The sequence below is a fragment of the Hippocampus zosterae genome, chromosome 7 (genome assembly GCF_025434085.1).
Source record: "Hippocampus zosterae strain Florida chromosome 7, ASM2543408v3, whole genome shotgun sequence".
Classification (NCBI taxonomy): domain Eukaryota; kingdom Metazoa; phylum Chordata; class Actinopteri; order Syngnathiformes; family Syngnathidae; genus Hippocampus; species Hippocampus zosterae.
Genome location: NC_067457.1, coordinates 16494243 through 16510644, shown reverse-complemented (window position 1 = coordinate 16510644; position 16402 = coordinate 16494243). Strand labels below are relative to the sequence as shown.

At 40.8% G+C, this 16402-nt stretch overlaps 1 protein-coding gene across 1 annotated transcript; it reads left to right on the top strand.

Moving 5' to 3' along the window:
• Nucleotides 1-13580: 13580 nt before the first annotated feature.
• On the top strand, nucleotides 13581-15972 carry tnfa (tumor necrosis factor a (TNF superfamily, member 2)). The gene is made up of 4 exons (XM_052071295.1): nucleotides 13581-13957; nucleotides 14075-14102; nucleotides 14190-14246; nucleotides 15096-15972. Exons 1-4 carry the CDS (start codon nucleotides 13787-13789, stop codon nucleotides 15554-15556), a joined length of 717 nt encoding a protein of 238 aa, XP_051927255.1. The 5' UTR covers nucleotides 13581-13786; the 3' UTR covers nucleotides 15557-15972.
• The last annotated feature ends 430 nt before the right edge of the window (nucleotides 15973-16402 follow it).

Genomic DNA, 16402 nt, shown 5'->3' with positions numbered 1-16402 from the left:
TTTTTGTGTTGTCTGCATTTATCATGATTCTGCGTGTAAATTGTCGAATGTAAATTGTGGCTCAGCGTAGACGTCCAATTGGTTTCGGTACAAATGTCATGCCCATATAGATATGTTCTCAGACACGGTCGTTTTGTTAAAGGCCAAATAAAACGAGAACCTTCAGACGAGGAGCAAAGCGAAATCAATGAAAAATATATTTTAAAAAACGTGTTGGTTTTGAGGGTTGAACAATGATTAACAATATTTCAATGGATTAATTGGGTATTTGTTCGAAAGTGCTCTATCTATAGTCTGTTGACTTGACTTACGAGCGTCCAGAGAGGACATATATACACGCAAAAGAGTGCAGTAGTTATCTGAACTATTTTGATCTCGAATATGTATCGATCATCGCGACAAGACAGAAATGGCACACTCCCAAGAGAAACTTGAAAGTTGGGAGATGATGTAATGGAGAAGGTGGAGATTAGCACGTGTAATGAACACGGTGACAGACCAAGATGGACCTTTGAGGAACGTGAAGATTCGTTTTGGAGATAAAATGATTGAGAAGGGAAACTGTTCTGGAAAATCATCTGTCGTGGAGCATCCGGTGCAGACAGCGGTTCCGCGCCTGGAGACCCTTTAACCGTATTCTACAGTTTAATGTTGATTCATACGGACTATGTGTTTCATATACTGTGCGTTAAACGTTAGAGGTAATTTCTTCATTGTGAAATCGTTATTATTCCGTTTAGTCACCAGGTGAATTAGAATGATTTTGTGGGAGTGTAAGTGACTACAACTTCAGCCATCTCATCACCTCTGCGTCCCGCGTACTAGACGCATAATTTTCCCGCGAGACGCACTGTTCCAAATAATGTGCGTTATTGGGACGCAAGGAAATTTCTCGGTCAAAACAAACAAACAAAAACTACCAGTTTACTCCCCGCATGTATATACTCGTCACTGGTTTGTTGTCAGCTGCCTGTAGTTTGAAATGTTCACCAAAAGAGGGTGGTAACATACCGTGGAACAGCCGTGAAATCACATTTAACTGTATGCAAACATTACATCCACAAACTCAAACACGAAAATTCCTCTGCGTAAAATCCTACATGGCGGTATTTCACTTTTTGCCCCAGTACCAAAACGAGAGATTACTCTGTGTGTGTGTCACACTGGGTGACCTGCTGTCCTGTATCCCAATAGAATAGATCTACCCTGAGCAGGGAATGTCTTCCAATTCTGGAATGACCCTGTAAACCAGGGGTAGGGAACTCGAGTTCCTTAAGAGCCATATCCTGCCTGTTTTAGATCCCACCCTACTCCAACACACCTGATTCAAATCAGCAGCTCATCAGGAAGCCCCGTAGAGGCCTGAAACAATCATGAATAGAACGTATCGACCAAGGACTTGGATTAGCATTCGATACACACGTCTGAAAAAAACACAACACATTTTGTACACTCTTCACGTTTACGCTCATTAAAACTTTTGATACTTCAGTGCCCTTTGGATATCTATATCATATCAACGAATGAGAGCGGAAGATTTTCCAGCAACCTGTAACTTTGCTAAGTGACGTATTGTTATTTCCTTAGAAGACCACGCGGTGGTGCTGCAAACAAATATTTAAATTTGGGGAGTTGAAAATGACTGCGCCACATTATCCTGACAGCCAATGTCGGTTCATATATCTTCAGGTGGTCAAAAAAATGTGTTCTTGTCTCTCTTGTAGCTCCTTAATCATAATACTGTATGATGGCGTACATGTTTAGCTAGCTATGAAACTCTTGGCCACGGTGTCAGTGATACACAGTGTAACTGCAGTTATTAACCCTCACTGAACCCTAAATGAGGAACTGTGAAGCCAATTAAATAAAACGAAACATTTTATGTAAAACCTATGACGGAAACAGTTTTTATTTTATTTATTTTTTTACGATTAGCAAGATGACGACACACACGCATGCAGATATGTACATTGTGAACGATTTCACAAATGCTGTCAGATGTCAGTCAGTATTTTACTGTTATTTTACACTGCACCTATTGTAATTTATTTTAATAGTATCGTACTGTATTTTGAATTATATTAGATGACAGTATAGGAAAATGTATGGTATTTTTGCAGAACGCAGCAGTTAAGATATGAAATCTGCGAAATAATAATAATGTATCATATTTAGTTACTTTTCTATAACACATTAAAAGCATCCGCAATGGATACATTATTCATGCGCCCCCATATTCACATTCTAGAGGCGGGAGATATGAAGTTATAATTGTAGGCTGTCACAGGCGCGGCTGCCAGTCAGTGCCTATGAACAGCAAGTCATAAGGGCCAGAAATTGTGTACGTTCTTGTGTTGTTGTGCTTCTACCTGAAGCCGATCATAAACAACATGCATGCACCACTAATCGCCTGTCTATGGCAACTGAAAAAAAAGTACTGTACCAGGTTAAAGTGTACATTGGACAGCCTATTTCGAGGTCTTGCAAAGTTTGATAAATATCTGGTGTTCCTATTTATTGTGCCTAGTCTTCGTATTCGTCAAAACAGAACGCCTACAATCCCCACCGTTAATTTGAACCCGTTCATGCACCCTGTAACCTGATAATACGCGAAGCTGTCCACTGTAGTGGCTGCTGTCCCTGAAAGGGTTAATGCAAGGCGATTAAGAAAGAAGTGGAATGTATATTTAATATATATTTATATGATCTTAAAATGTTGAAAACCATAACTCAAGTTTATAATTGGAAAGACACATCGTTTCAAGGGGTATGAATTTTTTTCAAGGCATTGCGTGGCCACAGCGTTCATCCTTGGTTTCATTAGACGAGTGGTTCTTAACCTTGTTCGAGGTACCAAACCCAACCAGTTCATATGCACGTTCTGTCGTGATTCGGTTTAGGGACCAACAGGTGGCACTGTAGGGCTCCCCCGGCAGCTGCACACCTGTTGGTCATTTGGTAATCTATATATATATATATTGCGCGTCGTCCCGCACGCGGTCTGTCCTTCCGTCTGTCCCTTTTCAAAACGTACCTACTTCACCGCGCCGCCACTGCGCCGCTCAGGCAGTGGCTCACTACGATCGCGCGGGCATCTTAGCGAAAAAATGTTGTCTACCCACAAGCATTGCAATGAAATTGTTAGTTGTTTAGTAGAGCTAAACATCTCTTTATTTTCGCGATAAGCAATGAAGATGAACAAAAAGTTGAACCAAGCAACAACACTTTTGTGGGCCGAAGGCCCACCTTACCAGCCTTCCGCAGGAACTAGCTGATGAGCCGCCCGGAGGGCGGCGAACCACCACCTTACCAGCATTCCGCAGGAACTAGCTGATGAGCCGCCCTCCGGGCGGCGAACCAGCTAGTTAGTTGTATAAAAGGACTCCTGCCCGAACACTCGGTGTCGGTTCATTGTTTGTTCTCGCTACTGTCATGTGTGTTGCTGTTTGCTCTTGTTTTCTGTCATGTTTAGTTCATTGTTATGTTTTAGATTTAATCATGGTTTTTGTTTGATACTTTGGACTTGGTGTGTTTTGGATTTAGTTTTCTTTGTTTTAAATACAATTCTTCAAATACACCCCGCTCCTCCCTCCTGCCTTCTTTTTGGGGTCCACCACCACCTTGCTACGTGACACGTTCACTGAACCCTTCATTCGTGAAAAATAAAAATTCAATTTTTTACACATTTAAGAAATTAAATAAACATATCTATTTAAAACAGAAAAAATGAAATAAAATTACATGGCCTATGTATAGTTTATTTATTTATTTATTTATTTATGATGTACTATCGCGACAGTGACATGGTGACTACTGAGCGAACTAAATTTCCCGCAGCACTGATTGGACAAGCAATGTAAACTTTACATTGTAAAGTGATCATCTCCAGCCAGCGATGGCCAAGTGGGAGTGTCATAACTAATTGATATGTTGAGTTGGGTATGTCAGAGGCTCCGTCAAACCCTTAGACCAATTCACGGAACCCCTGGGGTTCGATTGAACCTAGGTTAAGAATCACTGCATTAGACCATGACACATTCTCCCATACATTTGGAATATAAGACTTACCTTTTGCCAACTTAGAAAGTAAAATAGCCAACATGACATTTTAGGATGAATAAAAAGCTATCCTCACCTTCTGACTTACAGTAAAATGGCAAATGGGCATGTGTGTGTGTGTGTGTGTGTGTGTGTGTGGGGGGGGGGGGTGTTAGCTAGATGAACCACTTCGCTGACAATAGTACCTGAAAGAAAAACAATCTTTTGATAGTTCTGATACATTTGCTATTGATTATCTCAAACAAACATACTTAGTTATACTTGAGTCCCAAGTCTCCATTTTTTAAAATTTAGCAGAAGAAAAATCCCATATCTTCACAGTATAGAAAGAAAAACAGTCAACACTTCTTTCTGGCCAGATTATTATTATTTTTACAAAAAATAATTCAGAAAGAGCTAAGTGACTATTAATACCAAATGAAAAACAATTAACTTTGTGTGATGTCATAAATTTTCAAAAAATTTCCAACACAGTAAATGTCAATCCAACCTGTAACCTGATGACATGTTAGGCCAGGGGTGTCAAACTCATTTCACATTGTGGGCCACATACGGCCTCGGTAGATGTCAAGTGGGCTGGACCATTAAAATGATACCATACTGTGCTATCAATAACCAAAATAATGTCTTTCATTTGTTTTGGTCTAAAGAAGCACAAGAACATTAGGAAAATGTTGAAATTTAATTAACAGATCTTTTACAAAACATTTCATGAAACTCTTTAGATTTTTTTTCAGAAAAATGTGCAATTTACTTTGTTCATTCACATATATGCATTGCAATTGATCCCACTGATTGCACAAAGGCACACAACTTGAACAAGTAATTGCTATTGAAAAATATAGTCATGTACCTTGAATATTAAACGAGATTTATAAAGAAAGGAATTTTTCAACGATTTACACATGTGCATATAAAATCTAAATGTAATCCCTGCCTACACCTCACAAACTAAGGAGAGTGCTATTAAATGTGTAAAGAATAAAGTATTCGCATGTCCTTGATAGCGTCTGCAGTGTTGCGTCTGTCTCAGTGACACTCTGAGACTGCCGTTGTCTTCCTCTCTGATCAAAACAGTATCCCCCCCGAGCGGATACTCCCCGAAATGCACCGTATTAAAAATATTCATTCAGTGTCTTTTATGGATTTTTTTCACTTTTAAATTATCCTGCGGGCCTGATTGAACCTCCTTGCGGGCCGGTCCTGGCCCGCAGGCCGTATGTTTGACACAAAGGTGTTAGGCTGTCCACTGCAGGAACCGCTGTACCCGCAAGGGTTAAAATCTAAATGCTCTGTAAACTGTGTTACAAACCCTTTCAATTATTTTGCAATAAGTCTTGACGTTCGGGCCAATGATGCATGAGCTTCACTAACTTTAAAAGATGAGACATGAAAATCAAGTTTCACCTACATTGAAAAACAAACAACCCAAAAAAAATCCATTTATCAACTCTGCTCATTTTACCATGACCTCCCCCATCCGAACACATCTTCCACTCGTCTCACCCACACAAAAGGAATCATGCGTTGCGTCATGACAATTTCTCCAGCCACGATTGCATCACGATGGTGTTTCCTTCTTTCCAAATTCCTAACACAATCTCAAAATCTGTCTTGTTCAATCGACCATTCCAAACTTGCTTGGAAAATTTGACATTTTCACTTCCGTGTTTGATGAAGCGCCACCAGGTTTTAGTGCTTCTGTTTTGTTTTTTCCAGAAAATACTTTCTCTTCTCATTGTCACTCAAGAATGAAAGAAAGAATTGATTTGGAAGTGAAAAAAAATTGCCAGGTTTTTCTTTGCTAGATAATGACGCTTTCCCATCTGAGCGTTTGAGCAGCAGCTCGATCATTGACTTTGTTCTAATTTGAATCATCATCCTGAAACTTCAGTGCTCTACTTTGTTGTGTTGCACAGGAAAACCACAGGTCGAGATCAGGGTCATTTGTTTGTCTGTTATCATCCTATCAGTCTCACTCTCACAACACGTATTTAAAGAATAAAATAAAAAAAATAAAAAGCAGGTCACCTTTAACGTATGGTGGCACGTGACCTGCATGACCGGAAGTTGTTAGCGGTCAGCAGTCTGCAATTGCAGCTTGAGATCAGAGCGTCATATCTTTTATTGTTATTATTCTCATTCAGAGTTTGTATGATATTCATCGAGGGCACTGACAAAGAATGTGAATCTGGAGTGCCATAAGAAGCATTTTAAAACTCATTCAGTACCAGCCAATTCTAGACCAAGTCTGAAAAGACGTTTAAAAACTTCTTTGGGAGTGAATGAGTTAAAATGGTATACGTGACAGTTAACACCCTGCAAAAGTGCGTCCCACGACTCCACGTCAGGTCTCGACGAAGGTAGGCAGTGATTTGCTTTCCACAAACTCGCAAACTTTTGCGTCTACTTTATTTTTCTGTTGCGTTCATCTTAGGGGCCGTTATGGCTGATGCTGATGTGTAAGTGCGTGCATGCGTATTGCGCGGGTGCGCGGTAATGGGTCGATCGAAGAGTAGATCTTTGGTCAAAATAGACTGGGCACCGCTGCCTGATGGAAACCTCTGGTGGGATTAACCCCCCCCCAAAAAAAGAGGATTTTTCACCGTGCTCATATTCAGCCGATATACTGGGTCTGTTTCACAGTGCAAATGGTTAAAACAAAAGGAACTCAGCACTTTTGAAAGGCCAATGAAATGAATATGATTCAATAGATAAAATCAGTGGCCTGATCTCAACCCAATGGATTGAGAAAGGCAAAATTGAAAGAAGAAGCGCTTTGCATTGAAGGCAAAGCAGGAGCAAACTCAGAATTTGATGATGTCCATGAGCTATACTGACTTCAGTATCATTGAACGGATACGGTTTTCCATTCAAATATTGTGGCGGTTGCATATTCATCATTTTGTCCATCGTCACTGAAAATAAACCATAAAACAGCAGTCATTCCGAAACTAACATATTTTTGTGCAACCTCCTAAAGTTGAAAGCCTGTGATTTAATTCTCTTGATTATTCAGATCCCGAATGTTTGTGATGTTGTAAATGACAAAATCATATTCAGGGGAGGATATGACATCATGGATTTAAGCCACGTGTTTTCACATGACCATTCAGAGGTTAAAAAAAAACACATGCGTCAAACATGAAACGCGATGTAATGTCAAACAAATTCCGGTATTGCATGCAGGTATCCACTTGCTGTTCCTTTCCCCTTGTAACAAATCTTGCTGAGGTGAAAATCTATTTCCAAAGCATTATCTTGATGACATAAGGAGTTATGACTGACAGTATCAATTATCTTACAATAAGGTGGGCTAAAGAATGGACCACCACGCAATTATTTTGCATTTTGACATGTAGTTATCACATTAAACAAGAAAAAAAGGCATACAGCTCAAATACATTTCCAATCAGTCATCTGAGCAAAGGGAGGAGACTTTTTTCCTGGAACATTTTTGGTGAACATACAGTATCCCTCCTTTCTCGAGAAATCAACTTTGGTGGTTCTGTGTGAGACGTAAGGTGACACCTAGCAATATTAGTCATTGTGAGCGAGGCTCTTTTTCAATTCACTTCTTCACATTTTTTGTGAGTTAAAATCTCCTACCAGTTGCCTCCGTGGCATTTTCAGAACCAAGGATATTTGGACTTATTCAATTTGTTCTGCCCTTGCCACGTCCCCGCTGCGGCTAAGTCAGATAACTCCTTCAATGACCACACCTGTCGATGTTGCAATTTATTCACCGTCCGGGGCGGGTCAAGAAGGTGTAAAATAAAACGTGGCAAAACAACTTGCCCTGCTTGTCGGGTACGTGACGAAAGTGGGATGACGCTAATACAGTACGTATTGAGTATTACGTTCGCGATCGTAAATGCTAACCGTATACAATTGCCACGTCTTTCAAAATGTAAATTCACAGTGAACACACCCCACTAATTAATAATATTGCACACATTTACATAATACAGACGTACAGGCCGTGCTTGGCTTAGAACACAAGCGGCAAGTCCATCTTTCAGAGCTTCTCCGTACAACGGCAAACAGGAAGTGTCTCATGCAATAACATCCGGTGTGCCTTTCACAATAACAAATTTACTTTCCAAAAGGAAGCAGCGTTGTTACTGTAGAAACAGAAAAAATATGTTTGGCTCTCCAGGAGCCAGAATACAATTATTGCTTTATGTGGCATGTATTTGACTTACAAACTTGAATTACAAATAGAGTACACACTCAACTTGAGGCATTGAGGCGATGTGTATGAATGAGTGTCACATGATAAAATTGATCACAAGGTGAGTGCACTCAGTGCAGTTAAATTGCTGTAGTTCATTCTATGGCCTGAGCAAAGGCTACTGCTAAATGTGATTTTACCCTTTCAGGTACAGCGGTTACTACAGTGCACAGTTTATCATGTGATCAGGTTACAGGGTGAATGAAAAGGTTAACCAAGACCACATCTTAAAATGAGTCAATCCTTTCATTGATTTGTTTTCATTAGGATTTAGATGTCTCATTTACACCAGGGATAGGCAACTGCTGGCAAGGGACTTGCGCCCACACTCAGAGGGGCACTTGATTCATTTGGGAAAAATAAAAATGCTCATTGTAGCCGAGAAGAAGTTGAAAGTGTTCACTGCGAAATGTCGGACATCACTCACCAGAACTTCAAACCCCAACTCTTGTTGCACATAAGAGAAGAAGAGAGAACGTGTCTTGGCTTTTCACCAGGAAAAATATTAGGTCAAGAAAATTGTGTCTTCTACTTAAAAAAAAAAAAAGGAAGCAGGTTATATTGTGACCACATTGAAATGGAAGATGATCTGCCTAGTCTGTTTAAAGATGCCATCAGCCATGAAAGATTTCGACTCACAGAAATTCACTACTAGAACACGGATCTAAAAAGAACATGATGGCAATTATCCCCCTCACTCCCAGAACCCTCGACAGTGCGTTTGAAGAGCATGAGGAATTACTAAATGTTTGTACTGCAAAAAATATACATTTTTCTTGATGTAGTGCTTTCACGGATGGCCAGGTGGACGAAAATAATACAACAAAATACATAGCATAAAACATATGGATCTATTTAACATTTAATTGTTCTTGATTTTACTGCTTGGTGCTTTCTACCGCCTATATTACCGATTCGTCTTACTGTTTATTGTGTATGTTAAATCGCTCCATGTACAGCACTTTGTATGCAGCGATGGCTGTTTGAAAGTGCTCTATAAATACTGTTGACTTGACTTGACTTGACTTAACTACAAACGCATATGATGGCTTGGAAGCAGCTATTGTGACAGACGCTGGGCTCGCCATGCAGAGGGTACCGTACATTTGGGCTGTACACTGCGCTGTTATTACTTTCAAGGTGTGGTGATTCTCCCATGCGTACTTGTGGCAAATGTATCCCGCGTGTAATGTTGGCCCTTATTTCTCAATCGTGGAGATTTGACCCTTTCATTGCACCCTGTAACCTGATTTCATGGTAAACTGTCACATGTGAAATTAACTTGACTAGTGGATTCAAAAGTTATATTGACGGTCTCCAGTGCCGCGTGTGCCTTCAGTTTAAAAGAAAATCCAATACAAATCATTTCAGATGACAGTTTTTGTGACTAAATGCAAATCGAAAGCAAGTCGGTAAACGTCAAGTGGGTGAGGTATGCCACACCGCCCTGTCTGCACGTCAGCGCGACTCAGCCCGAGTAAGCCAGCGACAGTCATCACCCGCCGGCAGTGGCTATGAAATTACTCAAAATATGCAACATAATGTTTCACCTTCACAGGCGTGCTGGATTTTTTTTTTTTTTTACAGTCTCTGGAGAGCGCAAGAGAAAAGGTATGCAAGTGTTTGCGAGCATGAGATTCAGGTGAGGGATGAACAAGGAAGATCCTCATTTCGGAGTCGTTACACTTCAAGTGAAACACTGAAGTTGATGGGAGGATCTGTGCAACAACAACAAAAAAAAAAATCTGTGCAGTACCACGGCTTTTCTGATACGCAGGGAGAATATGCCCCTAAGTTGGATTTTTGTCAAAACATGTACAAAATGGAGTAATTGGGCTTTCAGCGACAGCGGTCACCAGATTGAACAGCTTTTCAAATGTTGTTTTATCTCATTCATTCATTTTCTGATACGCTTATCCTCACAAGGGTAGCGGGGCGTGCTGGAGCCTATCCCAGGTATCTTAGGGCGGTAGGCGGGGGACACCCTGAACCGGTTGCCAGCCAATCGCAGGGCACACACAGACCAACAACCATCCTCGCTCACACTCACACCTTGGGACAATTTGGAGTATTCAATCAACCCGCCACGCATGTTTTTGGAATGTGGGAGGAAACCGGACTACCCGCAGAAAACCCACATAGGCCCGGGGAAAACATCCAAACTCCACTCAGGAAGGCCGGAGCTGGAATTGAACCTCTGCGCTGTGAGGTCGACGCGCTAACCACTGGTCCACCGGCCGCCTTGTTTTATCTAATATTAATTAATCTTAATGTCACAGTTGTGCATCAACCCCTATAATTGACCCTTATGTGTGTTGCCATGCACCCCCATTATTTTTTTTCATGCCTAAAGACTGATAAAAACACTTGAAAAAAAATCCTGAGGTAGGTTATCATTATTTGATGAGAAATTGTCGCCGCGTCAATATTTCTCTTCACTGACTCATCCCCTCTCAACCACCTATTCAGGGTCTCGGTTGTGAAGAATTCGAAGCGAACTAGCTTTGTGCGGGGGGGGGGCAGGATACGCGCAGGACTGGTTGCCAGTCAATCATCGGTCATATATCTTGACAAACAACTCATCACAAAATCACAGTCACATTTACAGCTATGGGCCAAATGATTCAAATCCACAACCGCTGACTGTGCTCTCCTCGAGACATGCTAGCCACATAACTCCTTGTCACTGTCAATAAAAAAAAAAGTCAACATTAGATGAAACCAGAAGCCAAAACGTTTTCACGCTTCACCATTCTGTATCTGGTTATTTCTCTTGACATGTCCAAACAAAATTTTTCATCAATGTATCCATACAAGTGACTGACTTGACATTTCAGAGTTCTGAATTGAGTGAAGCACTTGGTGGGGGATTCAACAATCGCCATCTCTTCTCCACATCACGGCCCAGAAGGTGACTGATATCGTCGTCTTGTTTAGGAGCACACTCAGATGTTGTAATATTCGCATAGCGACACATAGAAACATTGCACACGAGTCAGCCATGTTAGGAGTGACTTTAATGTTCAATATCTCTCTGGATTTCATAGTCAGATGGTAAGAATTTGGGCGATTAAGAAATCAAATAACATATTAAGATGTCCCTTTTGTTTTTTTGAACTGCGGGTACAGTGCAGTATACAATAGCTCGTGTATAAGGACTTGTACTACTACTCAAGAGAGTAGTACAAGAAAATTACATAAATCAGAATGAAGTTGATAAAATTTGATATATTTATAAAATATAGAAATACATCAGAATGACATTGATAAATGAATTGAAAAGTAGTATCTGTTATGAATATGAGAAAATCGACACATAAAGGTGTTCGAATGAGTATGTATAAATAAATCGAAAGTTATATAATTAGATAAGTATAGTGCACATATGGTTAAAAGCACTTGATGATATGTCGATTTTTTCCTTTTTTCTGTATTGAAAAACGATGAATTCACATGATATATAACAAGGGGGAGGACTAGATACATTTTTTTACTTCTTCCTACTCCTTTGAACATATAATTTGTGATGATTACTATTTTCTTTTCCTTTTTATATCTTGCTTGCTTTCACTTTTTGCCAAATTGTTGTAGTATTGTATATTTTATATGTTCAATAAACAAACAAACTTGGGCTGGTTCAAGTACCACGGTGGACGGAGAGGTGGATGGAGAGGTGCAAGTCTGCTTCACATGCTCTTAAAATAATCAATTCAATTCATGTGCACAGTTTTGGAACAATAGACCCACAAAGTACTACAAATTTGTGAAGCGACAATCCTGTCAAGGTTACAAGGTTAACACCTTTCCCTTTGCTGTGCTTGACTGTATTTTAAACCATAAAAAGGAAGATGTCTTTTTAACCCTTTTCAAGGACAGACAAAGGGAGCTTTCTGGGTAGAATCCCCCTTGCGGATTTTTTCCATCAAATGATAATCAGCTGTTATCACTTGGCAGCAAAATAGACTTGAAGCTTGGGCCAAACGGGAAGTTCCAAGTGACTCTGAGAATTTCCTGAACTGCCGCCGTGCAATTTTATATTCACACTGAATGAAAAGGGAAACAGGTGTTGTGAATTGTGTTCCGCTTACTATAATTGTGACACTTCCACTTTGCAGGCTGTGAAGTGCTATGAAAAAAACAAAACAAAAAAAAACAGAGGAGAGCACTTCAACAGAACCAGAGACAATGAACTAAAAACAAAACAGAAAATTAAAGTTAAACAAATAAACAGAGAAGACAACTAGGAACAGCAGTACAGGACACAAGGCATCGAAATGACGAGCACAGCTGGGAAGAAGAAGAAAAAAAAAATCACAATCAGGACAAGACATGAACCACAAGAAAACAAGATATGAAATGAGACAAAATTAAATATCATCTAAAAATGCAAATCGTGCCGCTCTGCAGTTAGAATAACGATACAAATCTCACATCAACTTTATTGTCAAATGTGCTGGATGTGCAGCAGACAGCACAGATGAAATTTCTTTCCTCTCAACTACAGGAGAGAGAGGAGCCGCTGCGGGTGCCCGCACCGCCATCAAAAGAACAGTGAACACAAAACGACAAAATAATCCACCACCCACCCCCCTCCCCGCTGGGTGATCTTTGGCAATCTGAAATCACTCCGCCAGCCCCCCGCTAAACTGCTGCGCCATCGGACCCACGCGCCGCGATGGACTTGCACATTTTGAAATATGAGGGCAAATGCCGCCACGCCAAACAGCGTTTTGGCCTCCACATTTGCTCCAATTTACTAAGTGCAGTGTGAAAAATTCATCCGTGAACAACTTTTTGGGGAAGCAATCGATTCGATTTGACACTTGGCTTTGAGTTTCCTATTTTACACCATCGCATACTTCTCGTGTGTATTTGTGAGGGGGCTGAAGGCAATGAAAATGTGTCAATTCACCATGCCGTCCGTCCGTATTGCTGGTCTATTTTTACGCAAAATGGGAAGTGACACAATACAACAAAAACACACCGAGTGACTCCGCAATTGCTGCCGTGTTTACTATTTGGACGGCAGGACACAATGTGACATCACACACGGATGTGTGACGATCAACTCAATGATGTGTTTGTGGTTTGTGACCCCCCCCCCCCTCGTTTCCATATAATTGACCCACATCATTATGACCAATGCACCACAATATACGTTCACAGTTGACATTTGTAAGAGATTACTTTGAGCTGTATATATATATCTACACTTTGCGTTTCATCATGGGTCGCGTGGATTGCGGTGCGTTTGCGGCTGTGAGTGTGGAGGCGTGTCTAAAGTTTTACAGCCTTCCTCCTCAGTTTTGGTTCTCTCTCCACTTCAATGAATGATATCATCGGACTTCCCCCCCACCCCACTGCATCAGAGGACTTAACGGTTTTATAAAGAGCAGCTCTGTGCAATGTGACAGTCAATAAACGTGAGTCGCAGAAGGAAGACAAACTCTGAGAAAGAGAGCAAAGTGAGAAAGGAGGCAATCGTTTGGAAAAATGGAAGGTGACTGTCAAGTGAGTCTTTTCGATGCAATGGACGCAGAATCAAGCAAGCCGGCAAGAACCGGCATGAAGCACGGTTTGAAGATTATGGCGGCGCTTTTGGGTTTCACGCTACTCCTCGCTATTGCCGCCGCAGCCTTTCTCGTCTTGAACGGACACGCCAAGGTAAGGAATGACAACATTGTTACTAAATTAGAGGAATGTCTCTCAGGATCACAGAGGCCGAACTTGTCAGACTTCTGCTGGTGTAACCCTCTAACCTTTTTTATTTCCTCTAAACAGAAGCCAAGAGGAGACGAGGCCAGTTTTGGTGAGAAAAATCACAACTTTTCTATTCCATGAAAATAGCATTAAAAAATGAATACCGACTAAAATACATCTCAATCTTCTTTGACAGATATCCATCATACTCTTCGGCAAATCTCCAACGTCAGAGCTGCCATTCACTTAACAGGTAACAAGTGTTTTGAAGAAAAAACCCCCCCAAACAAGCGTTGGGGAGTCGCAGTTTTAAGATAAGATAAGATATACTTTATTTGTCCCACACTGGGGAAATTTACAGTCTCCAGCAGCAAGAATGGGAAGTGGATCGAGAATTCTACATTTGCTGCTACTTAAATAGCTAAATGTTCCACACAAATGGAATAAGCTGCTAACAGAATTGAAGTTAGCCCCGGGTGTAAATGCTTTTAAATCCAGGTTAACCCTTTCAGGGACAGCGGTTACAACAGTGGACAGCTTACTATGTGATCAGGTCACAGGATGCGTGAAAGTGTTCAATCCTGTGCTTATTCTCCTATACGAGTCTTACAGCATTTCTATCCTCATTTTTGTAAATGTTTTGTAACTAGGTCACATCTAGTGACCTTGTGTATGAAACATGCAATATCAATCACATCACCGTTGCAAAAAAAAAAACCCCAAAACAAAAACCCTTACTTTTCGCCGAACACTCCATTGAGAACTGCATTGAGCGCAGGTGTCGAACTCCAGCCTTCGCGGGCTGCTATGCTGCAAGTTTTCCATCCCTCCATCCCTTTTCAGGCTCCCGCAGAACCGCGTTTTACTGATGTCATTTTCCCTGTTCTCTCGTTGGAAATAAGAAAAAGACGATTTTTCAGTTCAGCGCATTTTAATCCTGTGCAAGCAAATGCTCAACATGAAGTAAATCTAAAGTTTTCTTTTTTCTGACGAACATGAAGTAGATTTAAAGGAAGGGTGACAAAAGGTGATGAATCTCAGATGATTTGGAATATGTCTGGTTACTGTCATTAATTGACGAGCGTCTGTCTCCCCTTCACAGGAAAGTACAATTCTGAAATTGCCAACTCAGTGCAATGGACGAATAAGGTGGTCCCGTCTCACTCCCAAGGGGGTCTGCAGCTCGAGAACAACGAGATTGTGATCCCTCAAGACGGCCTCTACTTTGTTTACAGTCAAGTATCTTTTCGGGTCAGTTGTCACGGCAATGACAACGATGATGCATCCGCAACGTCGATGATCCACCTGACCCATCGAGTGAGGCGCTGGTCCAACTCGTTCGGGGATGACAAATACCGGACCATTTTGCACTCGGTCCGGACTGCCTGCCAGAAAATGGCCAGCGGCGATGCTGACGAAGAGGGCGGCTGGTACTCCGCCGTGTACACGGGAGCTGTGTTTAACCTAAATACAGGAGACAGGTTGAAGACCGTGACGGAAAAAATGCTGCCCAACCTGGAGGAAGAGGCCGGGAAGACGTTCTTTGGTGTGTTTGCCTTGTGAAAACATGACAGCCAGAGCCGAATGTGAAAGAATATGAAGAAAATGATGGGGAGACCTCTGACGTCTGCTCATACACCTACAAAAAAGGTTGGCAAATTAAGAATGCTATGTTAAGAATAGCAGGCCAAGTAACGACACCGTAAGGTGATTTAGTATTGAACTGTCACGTACTCCGTATCTCTGAAATGGATGGGGATTTCATATATTACGTACCGTGTACTATCAAGTGTCAGTACCTTTTGCTGTACTACAATTTAATACCCTGCACACATATATACCCTGAGACGATTTGTGAAACCGCACCGTACTGTATGTATTTATTGAATCTATTTATCTATTTATTTTTACAAGATTTTCAACAATGTAAACAGGATTGTTCTACTCATTATTTAATAAATTATTTATTTAAACAGAAACACGTGATATTTATTGACTTTTAAATCCGCACTACCATTCTGCGATTGGCTGATAAGCGGTTCGTGGTGGACGTTCAAGTGCCTGAAGAGCGTGTGTGTGTGTGTGTGTGTGTGTGTGTATATAGACAGTATATATATACATACAAATCTACACGTAATAGTGATATATTAATCAACTTAAATGTAATTTAAATGACTGTTTATAATTTTTCACATTAAAAAAAAATCAATGATTCCCCCCCCCAACCCACCCCCGCCATCCCCATTAATTATAACAATATAGCAACACAAATATACACAAAGACGAAATGTTGATCTCAGCTCATACTCACCCTTTGATGTCACACAACAGCAAGAATAGTCAACTGTAACAAGTATTTAATGTCGCAAACAAACTAAAACACAATGCTGTCAATCAGAATATGATCTA

What these genes read in the sequence shown, in the direction of transcription:
- tnfa (XM_052071295.1), top strand. Translation starts at nt 13,787, where the DNA reads ATGGAAGGTGACTGTCAAGTGAGTCTTTTCGATGCAATGGACGCAGAA. An exon ending in TCTTGAACGGACACGCCAAG is followed by an intron (nt 13,958 to 14,074) that starts GTAAGGAATGAC and finishes TCCTCTAAACAG; the next exon opens with AAGCCAAGAGGAGACGAGGC. An exon ending in AGCTGCCATTCACTTAACAG is followed by an intron (nt 14,247 to 15,095) that starts GTAACAAGTGTT and finishes TCCCCTTCACAG; the next exon opens with GAAAGTACAATTCTGAAATT.